General features: G+C 42.6%; 1 protein-coding gene across 4 annotated transcripts in view; it reads left to right on the top strand.

The window, feature by feature from the left end:
• Positions 1 to 19,639, top strand: part of IQCK (IQ motif containing K) — a 130,821-nt gene that overhangs the window by 277 nt on the left and 110,905 nt on the right. For 2 of the 4 annotated variants that reach the window (XM_043560395.1, XM_043560397.1), the window contains exons 2-4: positions 7,778 to 7,842; positions 9,206 to 9,335; positions 11,030 to 11,127. In XM_043560395.1, the coding sequence (XP_043416330.1) occupies positions 7,778 to 7,842; positions 9,206 to 9,335; positions 11,030 to 11,127 (293 nt within the window). The remainder of the gene's footprint in view (positions 1 to 7,777; positions 7,843 to 9,205; positions 9,336 to 11,029; positions 11,128 to 19,639) is intronic. The other 2 variants (XM_043560396.1, XM_043560398.1) reach the window with 2 other exon arrangements.

Below are 19,639 nucleotides of genomic sequence, written 5' to 3'. Positions count from 1 at the left end.
TTCTGGGCGCTTACTTTGAATGGCTTTCTAGCAGCCGCGCCGCAGGCCCGCCGGGCTTTCCATTTCACGCATGGGGAAACTGAGGCTCCGAGAGGTTTGTCCGAGATTACGCAGCACAGTCTCCAACCTTGATCCGTAGTCAGATTAAAGGCAGGGGAAAGCGGAACAAGGGGACCCAGTGGTGGGGACTGTGGCTCTCAAACCTCATTTAATGAATAGGAAAGAATCTTGGGGCGGAGAAGGCGAGCTCGATTAAAGCGTAGGTTCCCAGCCCCTGCCCCCAGATCTCTTAATCAGATGCAGGAAATCTGTGCTTTTAACGAGCATCCTAAGTAATTCTGATGTAGTCTGTAGCCCACATGTTGGGTAAGCGTGGTCTATACAGACTTGGGTTTTAATCCTTCTCCCATTTCTAATCTTCCTTAAAATCCTCAAATGGAGGTTAGCTCAACTTCTTTTGTGGCCCTACACATAGGCTTGGTCATGAGGCCTTACAATACTCTTCACCTGTTGGGCAAGTTACTGCCCTCTCTGTAAAATGAGCATAATAATGACACCTATTTTATGGTATTAGGAGCGTTGCAGCTAAACAGTCCTAGAAAGTGCTTAGCAAACTGCCCGATTTCCAACAAGAGCTCATTGTTAGCTCTTGAAAAAATAATATTGGGTGGGTCTTTTTCTCCTGTAGGTTGTAAGCTCCTCAAGGTCAAGAACTCAAGATTTTTCATTCTTGTGGCTACTGTCACTACCTCAGCTGTGTGAAACAGCATTGCCCAGCAGAACTTTTCAATATGGTAGCCCTACTGATTCATCATGTTGTACACCTGAAACTAATTTAATGTTATATATGAGTTACATCTCAATAAAAAAAATATGTGGTGGCTACTAACATGGTTACTGAGCACTTGAAATGTAGTTAGTGTAACTTTAGTACTCAGTTTTTTTAAGTTTAACAAAGTTAGATAGCCACTTGTGGCTAGTGGCTACTATATTGGACAGTGCAAGCCAGTAAATGTTGAATGGAAAAAAGAGTGAATGCACCAGTATACGGGATCGGATAGAAGGAGAGAGAGCAAGGAGGTGAAACAAGTGGAAAAATACAGAGGAGAAAGAGAATAGTTAGTGGACACAGTTGATCGATACCTCAGCAGCTGTCCGTTTCACCTGCATCCAGTGTTTGAATTCCTTCTCCAGCATTACATTATATTTAGAAAAATCTGTTTCATCTTGAATGTCCTCCTTATAATTTGATCCTTTGATCCTTGCCCCGTTGGTGCCATGGCCCAAGTTGATCTCACTCTACCATAAAGAATCCACTCTTATTTGAAGGTAGTTGTGGCTCTCTTTTCCCCAGGAAAGTGAAAGATATTTTGACTTCTCCAAGCCAAACAGCTCTTCATAATACAGTTTATTGCTCGTGTGTTGTTAGGGAAACTGCTTACCTACCTCACAGGGCTGTTGGGAAGACCGAATAAGAAAATGTATGTGAAGATGCTTAGCACAGTGTCTGGCATTTAGAAAGTGCTCAATAAATGTTTGTTGTTGTTAACAAAGAAACATGGTTTGCACTGTGTTTTAGAATCATGGGATTTATTTTGGTCAAACAGCCCTGTAGGGAGAAAGCAAAGACAAAAGGTTTTGGTGCTCTCTAAAAAGCAAGTGAACTGATGCCGCTCACAAAGTGACAGAGTTACATCCAAAAGTTAATGAGGTCTGGTGTGCCTGAGTGGCTCAGTTGGTTAAGCGTCCAGCTTTGGCTCAGGTCATGATCTCACAGTTCATGATTTTGAACCCCACGTTGGGCTCTATGCTGACAGCTCAGAGCCTGGAGCCTTCTTCAGATTCAGTGTCTCCCTCTCTCTCTGCCCCTCTTCTGCTCATGCTCTGTCTCTCTCTCAAAAGTAAATTTAAAAAAATATTTTTTTTAAAGAAGTTAATGAGGTCAAAGGTGATGAATTATATACTCAGGTGCTGTGATGATTATTACAACCCAGGTGAATAAACCCAATTTCTTAAACATTCTAACATGCAATTTTCTATAAGAGATAGTAAGATTTAGTGTCTCACGACAAACATGAAAAACAGACTTTGTGGTAATTCTATGTTTGAGGTTAAGTATTACATTCTATTAGTATATCTCCATTTAAAAAGCAAATTATTGGGGCACCTGGGTGGCTCTGTCAGTTAAACATTTGACTTCGGCTTAGGTCATGATCTTGCACTTTGTGAGTTTGAGCCCTGCGTTGGGCTCTGTGCTGATAGCTCAGAGCCTGGAGCCTGCTTCGATTCTGTGTGTGTGTGTCTCTCTCTCTGCCCCTCCTCTGCTCACACTGTCTCTCCTTCAAAAATAAACAAACGTTAAAAAAAATTTTTAAGCTAATTATCACAGCAATCAGACCTGCCAGAAACTCAGTTTCAGGAAAATGAAATACAGAACAGGTAAATATCTGACTTAAGACTGTCCTATGCTGCTGCTGCTGTGTGTGTGTGTATAAGTTGACAACTTACTTGTAAATGTTCTTTAATTTTCTGTCTCATCTTAACAGTGATGACTACCTCTGACCTTTGTATTCTCAAAGGCACTTATATTATTGATAAATAAAGTTCCTTCACTGCCAAGGCTTCTAGTTAAATCCTACTTGTGACATGATTTTTAACTATAGTTTTTAAGGAAGACTGAGTCAAAGTATCGTGAGTTTCCCATCTTCTATTTTGATATTGCTGTTACTACTCTCATCAGTATCCTCATTATTGCCATTGGTTCATCACTCCAAACCCTCTCTGGCCTCAATCCTTAAAGCTATTGTAAAACCAAGTTCCTCCATCCCACCTCCCAGATACCAGTATGGACCAGCTCTGAATGCCTGCTCGTAACCCTAGCGCAGCAGCTGAGTACAGCTGGAGAAAAATGACACCAAGAGGCTCTCACAGTGCCTGTCAATCAACAGCCCCCATCTGCTAGTCCCAAGTTTCTACTGCCCTCCTCAAACATTGTGTGATACCACTTAGTAAATGTCGGAGGCATTCACCGAGAATAGTAAGGCAATCAGAAGCAGGAAGGGGATCCTCCAACTTCCATATTACCAATAAACATAATTGCATCTGCATGCATGGAAGAAGTGTTTACCCTGCTATTCACAGCTCCGCCTACATCTGTGCTTTGGTACCATCCTCCTGCGATCCCAGGATCCTGCTCTGTCACCCCCTCTCCTACATCTAACTTCTTTACTGGCTTTTGCTTGCAAACATCCTTTGGTCTGTCATCTTAAGGAAAAACTTCTCCCTTAGCCCCTATTATGTTCTAGCCCTTGTCTTCCCATGTTCTTCTCTCATCCAAGCTTCTGGAAAGAAGACACTGCCCTTGTTCATACCACTTTAATTCCTATTCTCTTAACCCAGCACAGACTAGCTCCTACTTACCTTATGGTTCCAATGAAATTATTCTCATATATTGTCAACATATCTACCCATGTTGGGAACTGTTTTAAATGCTGGGCCAGTAATGATTCTAGGCACTATTCTAGACACCAACAACTTTCCATCTCAATGAGTGTTACCATCATTCACTCAGCTACCCAGTCCAGAAATCAGAGATTCATCTTAACATGCTTCCCATTTGCTTTCCATGATCCCCAGTCCCTACAAATTCTACCTGCTTAACATTTGTAACCCCCAACTCATCACCCTTGATTCTCATGGCTGCTGCTTTAGATCAGGCCCTTACCACTTCCTATTTGGATTGCTGCTGTAGCTTTTTATTTGCAGAAGGCCACCGTCCAGACCATCTTCCACAGGAATGTCTTTAAAATTCAAATCTGATTACGTTATGCCATGACCTGCAATGATTTTCATAGCTTTCATGATAAACTCTTTACCTTAATACCTAAGCCCTTTAATGATCTTTTGTTTGTTTGTTTGTTTGTTTGTTTCATCCCCTACCATTTGTTCAAGTCATCCTAATGGCAACATTTATTGAGCTGCTTTTTATGTGCCAGGCACTGTGCTAGATGCTTTTCCTCTCATTTAAACCTCACAAGAACTCAGGGTTTTGCCTGTTGTACATATGAGGAAACTGAAGCAGATAGAGTTTAGGAAACTTGCCTGAAGCAAGTGGCAGAACCAGGCTTGAACTCCGATGTGTGTGTCACTCAAGTCCAAACCCTTAGGCAACATACAGCATGCTTCAAAGTGTAGACTGGGAGCACCTGCATCAAATCTAGATTACTTATTAAAATGCAGATTCCTGTGCTCTGTACTGGACCTAATGAGGTGGGACTTCTTGGGGGTAAGTCCCCAAGCTCTCCATTTTAAATAAGCTCTCCAAGTGAGGTACAAAGCACAGTACTACTGTCCTGTCCTGTGTACTTTTAGCCACAAGAAATTATTCCTGGGCACCTGGGTGGCTCAGTCGGTTAAGCATCCAACTCTTGGTTTCTGCTCAGGTCATGATCTCACAGTTTTGTGAGTTCAAGCCCCTCATCTGTCTCTGTGCTAACACCTCAGGGCCTGGAGCCTGCTTCAGATTCTGTGTCTTTGTCTCTGCCCCTCCCCCGCTTATGCTCTCTCACGTGCATGTGCATGTTCTTTTTCTCTCTCTCTCAAAAATAAACATTAAAAATGTTTTGGGGGCACCTGGGTGACTAGTCGGTTGAGCATCTGACTCATGGTTTGTGAGCTCGATCCCCATATCAGGCTTCATGCTGATAGCTCAGAGCCTGCTTAGGATTCTCTCTCCCTGTCTCTATGCCCCTCCCCTGCTTGCTCTGTCTCTCTCTCTCAAAGTAAATAAATAAACACACAAAAAATTTTTTAATTAAAAATTATTTCAGAAAATAAATTGAATGAGTCAAACCATGGTGAATCAAGTTGTTTTAATGAGTTCAATACTCTTTATAAACTTAATCAAATTTATACAAACTCATGTGGCTTTCAGTGGAAAAAAGCATCAGTCTGTAATCAATTATATATTTTAAATTGAAATCACAAGGCAAAAGTGACAAGTTCTCAAATATGCCAGATTCTCTTAAATATTACAGACTTGAAATCACAAACACATCAGATTATCCTGAAGATAATGTATTTTCCCATGCTTCTACATAATCATTTCAACTGTTTATCTTTTGTGGTTGTATGATGAAAAAATATGCATTTTTTCCATCAACTTTAAGTGAACTCCTAAGAAGTCTTCTTAGAAAAAAATCTAAATAGAAAAAATAAAAATAAATGACAATGAAATGCAGATAAAAGCAAAATATCATTTTAAATATAGGATTGGTAATAACCCAGAGAAACAGAGATTCTCACTATTAGTATAAATTGTTGTAAACTTTTTGTAGGAACATTTGGCATTTGGGCCCAAATTTTAAATTATTTTTTTTCTTTAACAGAACAATTCCACTTCTAAGAAATAATCCTACAAATATATCTCCCTTCCAATTTATGATATATATATAATGATGCTCATGGCAGCATTGTTTGTAATAATGAAGCATTGTAAAAAACCTGAACACCCACTAAGAGTACACTGGTTAAATAATTGTGGCATATCCTGTATATAACAACGTTGAAGGGTGTCACACATTCAACATCTAGAATGGTTCCTGGCACATAGCGGGCCGTCAATAAATATGAACAAATTAATAGATAAAGGGTCAAAAGTAACTTGCTATACTCTTTATTTTGTTCATTCATTCATTCAGCAAGTATTCTTTGGGAATATGATACTGAGCATAAGCAGACCCAGACAATTTCCCTCACAAAATACAGTCTATTAGAAGAGATAGTCATTAATTTTTACAAACTTCAAATAAGGATAAAGCTGATATAAATGAAGAAGAAAAAGGACTGTGCTATGAGGTTCTATACTTGGATGGTCTGACCTGGTGTAGGAGATCTAATGTAAATAAATGTATTTGCATATTATATACATATGTTAGTAAATACAGTGGTTATTATGGTTGTGATGGGATCAGATGTGACTTACACTCCCTACATAAGACAGGCCTGTATTCTTTGGAATTTTCTCACAATAGCATGTATTGCCTTTGTAATCAGAGCTCTAAATGTATATATCTTTAAATAAATAGTTTTCATACCATGTTCGTGTTTCTCAAACTGTTTGGGGAAGAAGAGTGAATTTACTTGCTTGAGAGGAAAAACAAAGTGGTAGAGCCCGAGCTGTTACGGTAGGCGGAATTCTAAGATCCAAGGATTCCCACTCCCCAGTTGCACACACCTCCCAGTTATTCAATCCAACACAAATCTAGGCATTGCTGTCAAGGGATTTTCCAGATGTAATTAAAGTTCGTCATCAGTTGACTTTAAATTAGGAAGATCATGGTAGGTGGGCTGGACCTAATCAGATGAGCCCTTAAAACAAGTCAAAGATATTAAAGCAGAAGAGACTCCTGCTCATCTTGAAGTAACAACTAACCATGTGTGAACTGTCCATGGCGAGAACTCGAGGGTGGTCTCTAGGAGCCGGGAGTCCCACCAACAAAAAGAAAATGGGGACGTTAGACCTACAACCACAAGAAACTGAGAACTGCCAACAACCAATGATCTTAGAAGAAGACCCAACCCTCAGATGACATCACAGCCGTGGCCAACACCTTGATTTCACCCTGATGAGACTAACCCATACCAGGACTGCTGACCCACAGGAACTGTGAAATAATAAATTTGTGTTGTTTTAAGTTGCTAAGTTTGTGGTAGTTTGTTACACAGCAGTAGAAAACTAATATAGCTAGTATTGGAAATCAAAATTGCTCCTGCAGCGTAACATACTCATCACAGCCTGATACCTAGGAGTTTTAAAAAAAAATTCAAGAGATGTTTTACTGACAAGGAACCAGGTGGTAGAAGAAAGCATGTGTCCAATTCAGTTATATTCCATCAATACCATCTTGCCCAGAAACTGTTTTTTCCTCCTTGCTACAAAGTGATTATGCATTTGCCTTTAAAACATTGACTTTTCCAGAAATATTTTTACCACTCTTTCTTTTAGGCATGTAACTAATGTAGCCCATGAGCATTTCTGCCCTAGACCCATTGAATCAGAATTTCTGGAGTTAGGCCCAGACTTTAGTATTTTCAAAAAGCTCCCCTTCCCAGTGATGCTAGTGTGCAGCCAGGATAGGAAACTACTGGAGTTTACAGCAGAGCTACCACTTGTGTGCACAAGTCAGCTAGTATCTTGTTAAAATGCAGGTTCAAATTCAGCAGGTCTGGGGTGGGCTTGAGGTGTTGCAATTCTAACTTCCCAGGGATGCCCAGTGCTGCTCGTTCTTGAGTGTACTTTGAGGAGCAAGGTCTTTATGGGATTGCTCTTCCAAATGCATACCCCAACCGGGCCATCTTCATGTTCATCCTCATGACTGCAAAGGACAGCCCATCTCTCTGTCACTTCTATTCTGCCCTCCCCTCCCCTCTGTAGCTATCCGTGTCTTCTCTTAGCTTCCCTCCATTCTCTTCCTTCTTTCATTCCTGGTAGTTACCATAACTTGGGGGCAAAATCTAAAGTTGTACCCTCTCAGCAAAAGAACCTCAACCTCTTCCATAAAGCCTGACTCTGTCATGCAAGAGAACAGTCCTCTTTTACCCATTTTAAATAAGGTGGCTCACGATAATTACTAACCTGTAATAGCCAGTTGTTTTCATTTCTATACATCATCAAGGAAAATAAAATTTAAGAATGTTTTATTCAGAAGAAGGGAAATTGCATCGCAAACTGCAATGAAGTGTGGAATTGAGGATTTTTTTTTTTCCCACTCTTTAGAGTATGAAGCTGAGCTGCCTCCCTTTCCAGAGGGATGTAAAGTCAAACCAGAAGGTATGATTACTGTGAGTATCACACAGGCCCCAACCCAAATAAAAGGTTCTTACGTGAGAACAGTGCCAATGGCTGGTGAATGTCAGTGTCATGAGCTAGGGAGGTGGGAGAGGGAAGGCACTGGAGTTAAAACCAGAAATGGTGGCCAATACTAACTCTACTCCTAATGGTGTGACTTAAAGGGCATCATTCATATAATCTCTCTGAGATTCCGTTTTCATATCTTTTAAATGGAACAGATGATCCTCGACTAATTCGTAGGACCTCTGTGGGGTTCAAATGAGATCCTGGATGAGAAAGGTCTTCACAAAGGAGTCAACACATGTCCATGTTGGGGACAGCAGGTGATAGAGCACATTTCCTAAGCATGCCAGCATGAGCAAAATAACGACTGTACTAAGAGGGCCAAGGACAAGGCAACTAGGAAGGAGGGCCCTCAGGCAGTATACTTGGAGTAAAACAGGACTTAATGAAGTTTACAATAAAAGAGCAAGGTTCTGAGACATTCAGCGACTTGAGCAGGTCACAGAGATGGGACCAAACCTAAGTCTCTACACTTCTAGTACATTATAACAGCTGCCACTATTAGAGATTCTTGTGTCTAAGAAATTTCCTGGTCTGTGATTGTTCCTTGTTCATAGCATCCTCTTCTCGCTTTAGGGATGCAATGCTTTCTCAAATTGCTCTGCAGATACCAACTACAGTTCCCTTCCCTAAATTGTATGTGCTTCTTCCAGAGTCAGTTCTTTGTAGGTCTTGATCTTTGTCTCTTATGCTATTGATGTGTTTTATCTGTGTGGGAGAACTTGGATTATTTATTCAAAATTTAAAATGGGGGTCTGAGTGGATTTTTCTTTGTAGCTAGTATGATTTTCTTCTGCTATTGTGCATGTGGGTTTGTTTTCTGGATGAGTCTCTTCTGCCAGTGGAAAAACTGACTGTGAGCCCTTGGGGAGTGATTGTCTACTGGAAGACTTTTCCTCGGGGTTAGCAGGCAGGGAGCCTCCAAATCATTGAAGCCTTTTGGAGTTTTGATGGGACGAGGGACCCCCATCCTCCGGGGCAATTTCCTCTTGTGGATCCTGGGCTACCATTCCTTCTCTTTCTTAATTTGATGACAAGCTTCACCCATTTGTTTTAGAAATGCTTGCAAATCTTTCATCCTCTGGTTGTCCTCTTTTCTCTATGAGGGCTTTATTCCTTGATTGTCATTTTAGGTGTCTCAGAAGGGAGGAGGAACAGAGATTTGTGCTCATTATGCCCCTTGAACCTGAAGTTAATACAGAGTTTTATCCTTTGTTAGGTTATAAAGAAAATACAGTTATTTAAACAATTTTATGAATTGATTCCCTCCCCAATACCACCCCCCATCAGGTTTCACCAGTGGAGGAAACAATTTTCCATGGCTTCAATACAGAGCACCTTTATTCAACTCCTCGTTTGACCACGGACTCACATGTACCCTGTCCTCAAGTTAAGTTGGAAAAAATCCATCCAAAAACATGTAAGTAAGGAAGTGAAATTTTGTCTTTTGTAATTTGGGGCTTGTAACATTGCAAAACCACAGGATGGGGATGGGGTGGACAGACCTCAAGGTGACCACATAAGTATGAAAGAATATGCTCTTGTTTTAATTTTAATTTCAATTTCAATTTTAATTTTTTTAACGTTTTTTTATTTTTGAGACAGAGAGAGACAGAGCATGAACAGGGGAGGGGCAGAGAGAGAGGGAGACACAATCTGAAACGGGCTCCAGGCTCTGAGCTTTCAGCACAGAGCCCGATGCGGGGCTCGAACTCACGGACCATGAGATCATGACCTGAGCCGAAGTCGGACTCCTAACCGACTGAGCCACCCAGGCGCCCCTTAATTTTATTTTTTAATTTTTTTCAATGTTTATTTATTTTTAAGAGAGAGAGAGAGAGAGGCAGAGCATGAGTCACGGAGGGGCAGAGAGAGGATGAAACACAGAATATGAAGCAGGCTTCTCTGAGCTGTCAGCACAGAGCCCAACGTGGGGCTCGAACCTACAAACTGTGAGATCATGACCTGAGCTGAAGTCTGACGTTCAACCGACTGAGCCACCCAGGCGCCCCTATTTTTTTTTAATGTTTTTTTTTATTTTTTTTTTTTAAATTTTTTTTTTCAACGTTTATTTATTTTTGGGACAGAGAGAGACAGAGCATGAATGGGGGAGGGGCAGAGAGAGAGGGAGACACAGAATTGGAAACAGGCTCCAGGCTCTGAGCCATCAGCCCAGAGCCTGACTCGGGGCTCGAACTCACGGACCGTGAGATCGTGACCTGGCTGAAATCGGACGCTTAACCAACTGCGCCACCCAGGCGCCCCAAATGTTTTTTTATCTTTGAGAGAGAGAGAAAGTAAGTGAGTTGGGGAGGGGCAGAGAGAGACAAGGACAGAAGATCTGAAGCAGGCTCTGCTGACAGCAGAGAGCCCAACGCAGGGCTCGAGCTCACAAACCGTAAGATCATGATCTCAGCTGAAGTCAGACACTTAACTGAATGAGCCATGCAGGCACCGCTAATTTTTATTAAGACAAATATCTTTTATCCCACTGATTTATCTTGAATGTTAAAATATAATAAAGATGATAACTAACAGCCAAGCAAACTTTGATTTTACATTAAAATCAAAGAGAGGGAAATGAAAGAAGTGGAAGAAAATATCATACTGCCCTGCATTGTGGCCTGGAGCCAGAGATCTAAACTTTCTCCATCTCCCTGGGCCCAGTTCCTCTGGCCCTCCCTGGTGCCAGACCTCTCCTATCGCTCTGTTCTGTTATCTCTGCTGGTGTGCTTTGGGCCTTGACAACCACCACCACCATTACTATGGCCATAAGGCCCTAGACGTCGTACCCCCACCCTGTTCCTCTCTGGCCTCATCACCACCACACTTGCCTTGCTTTCCCTCCAGCCACACTGGCCTCCTTACTGTCTGTGCCTGTGGCCCTGGCCCTGTGCAAGACCCCATCTCCATCCTTGCCAGTCTGCAGAGGCTCAAAGATATTTTAAGTTTCTTCAAGATTACAGCCCAACTCAGCAGTCTGGAGTAAAATGTAACATTAAGGTCATGTTATTTCATGGATGGTATCTTTTTTTTTGGTTCAGAAGCAAATGTTTCTCCCAGATTCATTTGGGCCATTTGGGATTTTCAGTGGGATTTTTTTGTTTGGTTTAGGTTCCCCCAAGGAATATTTGGAAACATTCATCTTTCCAGTTCTGCTTCCTGGAATGGCTAGCCTGCTTCACCAAGCAAAGAAAGAAAAATGTTTTGAGGTTAGTTGCTTTGTGGGGTTTCTTTATTTCTGAATGCTCAGTAATTTCTTTTTATCAGATGGTACTTCATTATCTCAGTACCATCAAGTGGTTGTTCTCAAAACAATCCCTTTGGGAGGGAAGGCTGTGTTTTGGTCACTCACTCCACTCCAGCCATGACATCTAGTTGTGCACACACACACGCACTGCCATCTGCTCCGGAGAGCTTTTCCACCTTCTTGGCCTCCCTGCCTGCCTTTCTCCTGGGTAATTGGCATCTACCAGGTCTGTCAGATCTTTCACTCCCTTTGACTGTGTTTGTGTGCAGATTAAAGCTCTCCTTAAATTTTATCTGACTCTGGATTGGCCTTCCCACCTCTGGCCTCTCGCTACTCCGTGTCCAGCACCGTGCATGTAGCTTGCTTCAGGAGAGGCTTGGCACATAGTGAGTGCTCCGTTAGCAGTAGTCATTGTCAAGCTGCAGCCAGTTATGTGTGTGAATGGAGTCCCAGTCCTGCACACCTTCCTGTAAACTCCCTTATGGAGGCTCCCTCTTTTCTACAGCTGACAGGATACTTTGGACGTGTGTGTTCCCTGCACAGTTTTGAATCCTAGAATTGGGGATGGCCCACATGAAGAATATAAAATAGCCACAATATTTAATATTGGCCAAGTACTTTGCTTAGTGCTTTACCATCCATGATTTCATGCATCCCTAGCAATAGCCTTGTGAGATTCCTATTAGTGCCGTCTGCATTTTGTAGATGAGGCAACAGGAGAACAAGGACATTTAGAATGGTGATCAACGGGGTGCCTGGGTGGCGCAGTCGGTTAAGCGTCCGACATCAGCCAGGTCATGATCTTGCGGTCCGTGAGTTCGAGCCCCGCGTCAGGCTCTGGGCTGATGGCTCGGAGCCTGGAGCGTCAGGCTCTGGGCTGATGGCTCGGAGCCTGGAGCCTGTTTCCGATTCTGTGTCTCCCTCTCTCTCTGCCCCTCCCCCGTTCATGCTCTGTCTCTCTCTGTCCCAAAAATAAATAAAATACGTTGAAAAAAAAATTGAAAAAAAAATTAAAAAAAAAAAAAAGAATGGTGATCAAGGATGAATGGCAGAGTTGGGATTCAAATCCAGGCTAAATGATTCAAAATGATACTTAAAAGATTGGCAGTAACCCCAATCAGTTTGACACATCCCAGGATCTTGAGAGCATTCACAGTTAATGGTTTGAACTGTTTGGTCGCCCTTCAGCACAGAGCCTCTCTCTGAGAAGTGGATACTGCCTGGATAGTGCTTTTATATACTGAGGAGACACCCATACCCCAGATAGTCCTAACTTCGTCCCTCCCAAACAATGAGAGTTGGAGACTGTCCTCTAAATAGCTCTAGGAAACACTGATTTTTTTTTTTATAAATTTTTTTTTTCTTAACGTTTATTTATTTTTGAGACAGAGAGAGACAGAGCATGAACGGGGGAGGGTCAGAGAGAGGGAGACACAGAATCTGAAACAGGCTCCAGGCTCTGAGCTGTCAGCACAGAGCCCGATGCGGGGCTCGAACTCACGGACCGTGAGATCATGACCTGAGCCAAAGTCGGCCGCCTAAGCCACCCAGGCGCCCCGGAAACACTGATTTTTAAATCCATATCTGTTGTGTGAAGAACAGATTGTTACTTGCCACAGGTTATAAAATCCGAACTGCTTCCACTTCCTGCATTTGTTCATTTGCTCATTTGGCTTCTCCTGAGGACTTAATTCTTGTCCCCTATTCATAACTGACCTTCCCCTCCTCAATGTGGTGTTAACAGGTGCAAGGTGCAGCCATGTGGATTGGTAGTGAGGCCAGGGGCCAGAGAGCAGAGCCTTGGCCTGACCCTGCCATTGTCAAGTGGCTTTGTCTCTCTGGCCTCAGGTCCTGCTGCTAAATGAGGGAGACCACACAGTCTCGCAAGTCACATTTCAGGGATTTTTTCTTTTTAATCTTGCTGTTGGCCAAAGTATATTAAGTGTGCTGTGCCTTTTATTAGATTGAACAAAGGGTGGATCACAATGATTAAACAATGAAATGAGCACAGTGGAATAACCTTTGTTTGAATATGTGTAAGGAATATCTGCAGACAGATTAGGTCACCCAAATTAAGTTCTATTCAACAAATATTTGTTTAGCCCTACTATGTGCTGATTACGGGGCCAGACCCTAGGGAGGGACACAGAGAGGACCAGATATGGCCCTGTCCTCAAGAAAACCACAAACGAGCAGTAAAGCCTTCAGTAGCTGGAGTTTCTTTTTTCCCTACCCTTTGTTTCTGTTCTTATTTGAGCCTCTGAAATAAGAATGGACGTGGAGAAAAAACAAGAAGGGATCTAGGTGCTGTGAATGCACATCTAGACTTGGCACAGCTCTATTGAATCGTGCAGACTTTATTCTAATTTCGTCAGCTGTTATCCTTCTAATTTATACCCGTTCAGAGCACACAAAAATCAGCTAAAAGGGCAGTAATTAAGATTTTACATTGAGGGTTCTATATCTAATGTTTGTCCATAAATAGTTTTGTAATGAGGGGGCTAGAAACAGTTTCCAGCCTCTAAGCAATGATAAAATGCTTTTAAAGAATCAGAAAAATTTCTGTTTGTATTAGAGATTAATGAGGCATCCTCATGCCAACTCATATTTCATCTTCGACATCCTGCAGATGAGCTGCCACTGGGACTAAGTGAAACTAGTCTAAACATCAAATGCTGCAGGGTGCTTGAATGGAGCATTAAAGTTTAAATGTTGTAATGAACGATCAGGGAATGTAGAAAATGTGAGTTCTTAAAACTGTTAGCTTGCAAAAATTGATAAACTTTAAAGGCAGCCAGACACACTGGAGTCCAAAATCCTGCTCAGCCACTTCCTTGCAGTGGAAAACCTAGGGGATCTGTGAGCCTCAGTTTCCTCACCTCTTAAAAGGATGACCAGGAGGATGAGGGGAAGTATTTAATGATATTCATTGGCACCAAGGAAGGTTAGCTTCCTGCCCTGCCTGCCCTCCGGCTCTTCCCAGAAGCTCAAGTAACTTGAGTGCTACAAATATGCAAGATGGATGAATTACCATTAACTTCTTTCATTTCCTGACTTGGGATTTGTTAATTAAATGTGATTCCCTCTTTTTTCACCCCCTGGTCATGTAGCCTTTTGTGGGTTATTTTTGAAGCCTTGAAAATTACATCAGCATTTGTCAGACCCAAATGGAGCTCCTCTTATCCAGATCTGCACAACAGATTTGCATTTTCTCAATTCAGCTGTTCCTCACATCCTGTCAGTGGGAATAGATGCTAAACTGAATGATAACCAGCCTCCAGCCAAAATTACATAACTGAAGCATTCTTATCTGTCACCCACAACTGAACTTGCATCCAAATGACTCTTAAACAGCAGCGTAATTCATTGTTTATTGGAGCCATTCAAATTATATCTTGAAACAGTGTTCATATTAGGTCGCTCAAGAAATAATTGCTGATTTGTATTTTGCCCTTAAAATGCTGGCTTATAGTTACGTTCCCTCACTTTCATTATTTTCCGTTTTGTTCTATGATGTAGCTCCAGCAGTGCCTGGTACGTGGTAGGTACTCACTAAATATTTGTCGGATGAATGAATTAATACGGTTCCTCAAAAGTGAGAGCCAACTTTTTTTTTTTTTTTTTAATTTTTTTCAACGTTTATTTATTTTTGGGACAGAGAGAGACAGAGCATGAACGGGGGAGGGGCAGAGAGAGAGGGAGACACAGAATCGGAAACAGGCTCCAGGCTCTGAGCCATCAGCCCAGAGCCCGACGCGGGGCTCGAACTCACGGACCGCGAGATCGTGACCTGGCCGAAGTCGGACGCTTAACCGACTGCGCCACCCAGGTGCCCCGAGAGCCAACTTTTAAGATAGCGGTTAAGTTATGGGAGCACTTGTCAGTTTGCCCTAGCTATTACATTCCAGAAGTAATTTACTAACTGTACCTGCAGTGTCTGGATTTACTGCCTCTGGAGGAAGGTAGACTGTAGGGAGGCTGCCCCTAGCGCTAGAGCTGAATAAGGAGCCCCTCCTCTAAAATTGAAGGGACCTCCTAGCCAATGGAGAGCCAGGGGGATGAGCAAGAAGCTGGAATTGAAGAATAGTAGTTTCTAGCGCTTTAGGGCCTTTGCTTTGTGCCAGACATTGTTCTAAGCATTTTGTCTGAAGAAAGTTTCATCTTCCCAGCAGGCCTCCAATGTGGGTGCTCTTTTTTTTTTTTTTAATGTTTTTTTAGTTTTGAGAGACAGACAGAGCTTGAGCAGGGGAGGGGCAGAGAGAGAGGGAGACCCAGAATCCAAAGCAGGCTTCACGCTCTGAGCTGTCAGTACAGAGCCCGACGCAGGGCTTGAACTCACAGACTGGAGATCATGACCTGAGCCAAAGTCGGACGCTTAACCAACTGAGCCACCCAGGCACCCCAACGTATGTGCCCCTATCTTATAGATGAGAACTATGCGGCACCAAGGTTAACCAACAAGCTCAAGGGAACAACCAGTATGTGGTAGAGCCAAGATTCAAGCCAAGCAGTCTGCTTCCTGAGACTAGGAGTTTGACCCCCAGACCACACTGGTGTCAGTCCAGTGGCTTGCCAAAAGCACAGGCCAGATTCTGATATGAAAGATGGGTCTGGAAGCTGTGGAGAAGAGCAGTAAGAAATGAGGCAGATCTGGGGCAGTCAGTCACACAGACAGAGCCCTCATGTAGACATTGTGGGGCAGGATCGTTTATTTAGATTGGCCCCGTGAGTACTGTGACACTCCAAGAAAAACTGGAGGGAATAAAGCAGAGAGAGAGAGAGAAAGAGACAAGCATCAGTGATACCTAATTACTATGTCATAGAGCACCTGTCATAGAGCGCGCGCGCGCGCGTGCACACACACACACACACACACACACACACACACACACACAAACACACAAACACAAAAGAGGAAGTCTATGGTACCTCATCCAGTGCTTCAGAACCCAGCCTCCAGAATCAGGCAGACTTTGCTTCCAGTCTGACTCTGTCGCATACAAGCTGTGTAAGTTTGATGATTTTGATTTTGATTAATTCATAATTCCTTTATACGTGTCATTTTAAATATTATGAATTGAACTCTGGTGACTTTCATAAAGATCCTAATCAAACAGTTTGTTCATCATTGGATATTATCATCTTTTGTTTTTTTAAATATTTATTTTGAGAGAGAGAGCATGCACATGTGCATGCGCACACACAGGAGTGGGGGAGGGGCAGAGAGAGAGAGAGAGACGGAGAAAGAGAATCCAAAGCAGGCTTTGCACTGTCAGCGTAGAGCCCAACGTGGGGCTCAGTCCCATGAACCATGAGATCATGATCTGAGCCTAAATCCAGAGTCGGATGCCCAAACAACTGAGCCGCCCAGATGCTCTCATATTTTAATCTTTTAAGTGCTCAGAATAAAATTCACCTTTATTTCTCTAGTCCTGATTTTTTGGAGGAGATTACAACTGGGAGACTAAACCTTAAGTGAATGATTTGCAATAATTATCTCAGCCTTAGGATTAGATAAAGACCCCTGCATGTCCTAAGATGTTCTTAGCAAGTGGAATAAATTTATTCATTCTTTTCCCAGATCATTGTTTTCAACTACATGCAGAAAGGTCATAGAGAAGATGTAGGTGACAACTGTAGGACACTAAAGTGACCATCTATTAAGAAAGTCTATGGACCTTTTAGTGTTGCTGTGAAATTAGCTGGTTGCTAGCAATATTTTATATTGTGTTAAACAAACATACTCTGTGAAAGATAAAGAGTGGGAGGGGCGCCTGGGTGGCGCGGTCCGTTAAGCGTCCGACTTCAGCCAGGTCACGATCTTGCGGTCCGTGAGTTCGAGCCCCGCGTCGGGCTCTGGGCTGATGGCTCAGAGCCTGGAGCCTGTTTCCGATTCTGTGTCTCCCTCTCTCTCTGCCCCTCCCCCATTCATGCTCTGTCTCTCTCTGTCCCAAAAATAAATAAACGTTGACAAAAAAATTAAAAAAAAAAAAAGAGTGGGAAATGATTACTTTGTACAAATAGTTGGTGGAATTATATCTGAATTGACAATAGATATTGCACAGGCATTTCCTGTGTATATACTGACATGCACAGTACATAGACCAAGCCAAAGGTAAATGATAGTATCTAAACCTGTCAGCCAATAAGTGAAAATCACACATAAGCGGGGGGGGGGGGGGGGGGAATGGGATGCAAATTTAGAGGGCTTTTCTCTCTTATATTTCAGTATTTCAATAATATTTGAAAAATTGAAAATAAGTGTCAATTACTTTGGTAATTATAAAAAATGTTATAAATAAATGGGCCCTTGCCCCCAATTTAGGTGATTTTCTTTCTTTTCTATTTTCACTGACACATTGAGTAACAGTGACACACCTCACCTCCATCTTTTTACACCATTTGTTCTCTCTTTTACTTGTGGTGCTTTGACCCTGAAATCCTCCAGCACAACTCTTCTTAAGCTTTCTTAATGACCCAGTACTGCCAAATTCAGTCACCTCTTCCAGGGACAAAAAGGAAGCCAGTATGGGGGGAGCAGAGCAAACTAATGAGGTGGGAGGTAAGATGGCCGCTCTACAGTGGCCACATCATATAAGCCAGTAAAAAGTGCGGGTTTTATTTTAGGAGCAGTGGGAACTCATCAGCACAAGGTTCTCTGTGTTGTTGGGCCCTGTGCCCCCTTGTCACATTTTAAAGAGCCTTTTCATATCTTGAAATGCTTAGGTAATTTTGAGAGAGAGAGAGAGAGAGAGAGAGAGAGAGAGAGAGAGAGAGAATGCATGTGAACTGGGAGGGGGCAAAGAGAGAGAGAAGAAGAGAGAGAATCCCAAGCAGGCTCCACAGTCTTATTGCAGAGCCTGATGTGGGGCTCAAACTCACAAACCATGAGATCATGACCTGAGCCAAAATCAAGAGTCAGATGCTTAACCAGCTGAGCTACCTGGGTGCCCCTGCTGTGTGTGTTGTTTATAACAAACTACCTGGAAACTGCCCGTCTTAACACATTGATTTAATATTTCTGTGGGCTGAATGTTCTTCTCTTGGTCTCACCTCGACTCACTCATGTGACTGCTTTCAGCAGGTGACTGGGAAGGGCTGAGAGGTCCAAGCTGGTGTCAGGCACATGGCTGGGGCCTCAGTGCTGGTGTTGGCTAGGCACTTCAGTTCTCCTCCTCATGGCTCTTATCCTGTAGCAGGCCAGCCCTGCTTCTTTACAGCCTGGTGGTTTCAGGACATTTACAAGAGGGCAAAGGCAGAAATGTGAGGCTGGGGCTCTGGAACTCCAACAGCAACCCTTCTACCACGTTCCACTGTTCAAAGCAATTCACAAAGCCAGCAACTCACATGGCAACCCATAAGTAGGTGAGAAATAGACTCCTTCTAGAAAAATTAGCAAAGTCACATTGCAAAGGGGCATAAGGGGCATGGACCTAGCATGCATGATTCATTAGGTGCTCATTAGCTAATAATCTATTGCATCTATCTGTGCAATAATTTCAAACATATATATGTATATATGTGTGTGTGTGTATGTATACACACATATATACGTATACGCACACACACATATATATATGTATACCCATATATATATATATACACGTATATATATATATATATATAGTGGCTGTTTATACTATAGCGGACTATAGCATAAAGGAGAAAGAAAATGGAAACCATTTACAACATATGTAATATTTTTTAATTTTTTAAAATCTCAGGTAAAACTATACTAGAAGATATGAGTAGTGACTTGCTTGTACATATACATAGAATCAGGGGCTCCTGGGTGGCTGAGTCGGTCGAGTGTCCGACCTCTGCTCAGGTCATGATCTCACGGTTCGTGAGTTCGAGCCCCGCGTCGGGCTCTGGGCTGACAGCTCAGAGCCTGGAGCCTGCTTCCGATTCTGTGTCTCCCTCTCTCTCTGCCCCTCCCCTGCTCGTGCTCTGTCTCTCCCTGTCTCAAAAATAAATAAAAACATTTAAAAAAAAAAAGAATCACCATGAATATGATAGCTGCAAAAGGCAGACTGCATCACGCACGATGTATCAGTCATTCAGATACTGTAAGTGATATTGCCCATGGTATTAGGATTTTTCTGAAATGGTGAGAAACTCTTAGGTTCTGAATAGAACAAAGTACACTTTTCCCTCAGTATATGTGGTGGTTGCTTTCCTGGAAAAATCAATATATATTAAAACCATGAACAAAAGACCCTACCTGTGTTTGTATGTTAAATGGAGTTAGGAGAGCAAGTGAAAGTAGGGGAGAGGGGCAGAGAGAGAGGGAGAAAGAATCCCCAGCAGGCTCCATGCTGTCAGTGCAGAGCCCGATGCAGGGCTCAATCCCACAACTGCAAGATCATGACCTGAGCCAAAATCAAGAGTCAGATGGGTGCCTCTAAAAAAAGGATTTTAAAAAGTCCACTCATTTTAACTGAACCACATTTAGAGTTGTGCAGCCATCACCA

This window comes from Prionailurus bengalensis, chromosome E3, assembly GCF_016509475.1.
Source record: "Prionailurus bengalensis isolate Pbe53 chromosome E3, Fcat_Pben_1.1_paternal_pri, whole genome shotgun sequence".
NCBI lineage: Eukaryota > Metazoa > Chordata > Mammalia > Carnivora > Felidae > Prionailurus > Prionailurus bengalensis.
The sequence above is the reverse complement of the archived record's forward strand: the minus strand, read 5'-3'. Positions and strand labels throughout refer to the sequence as shown.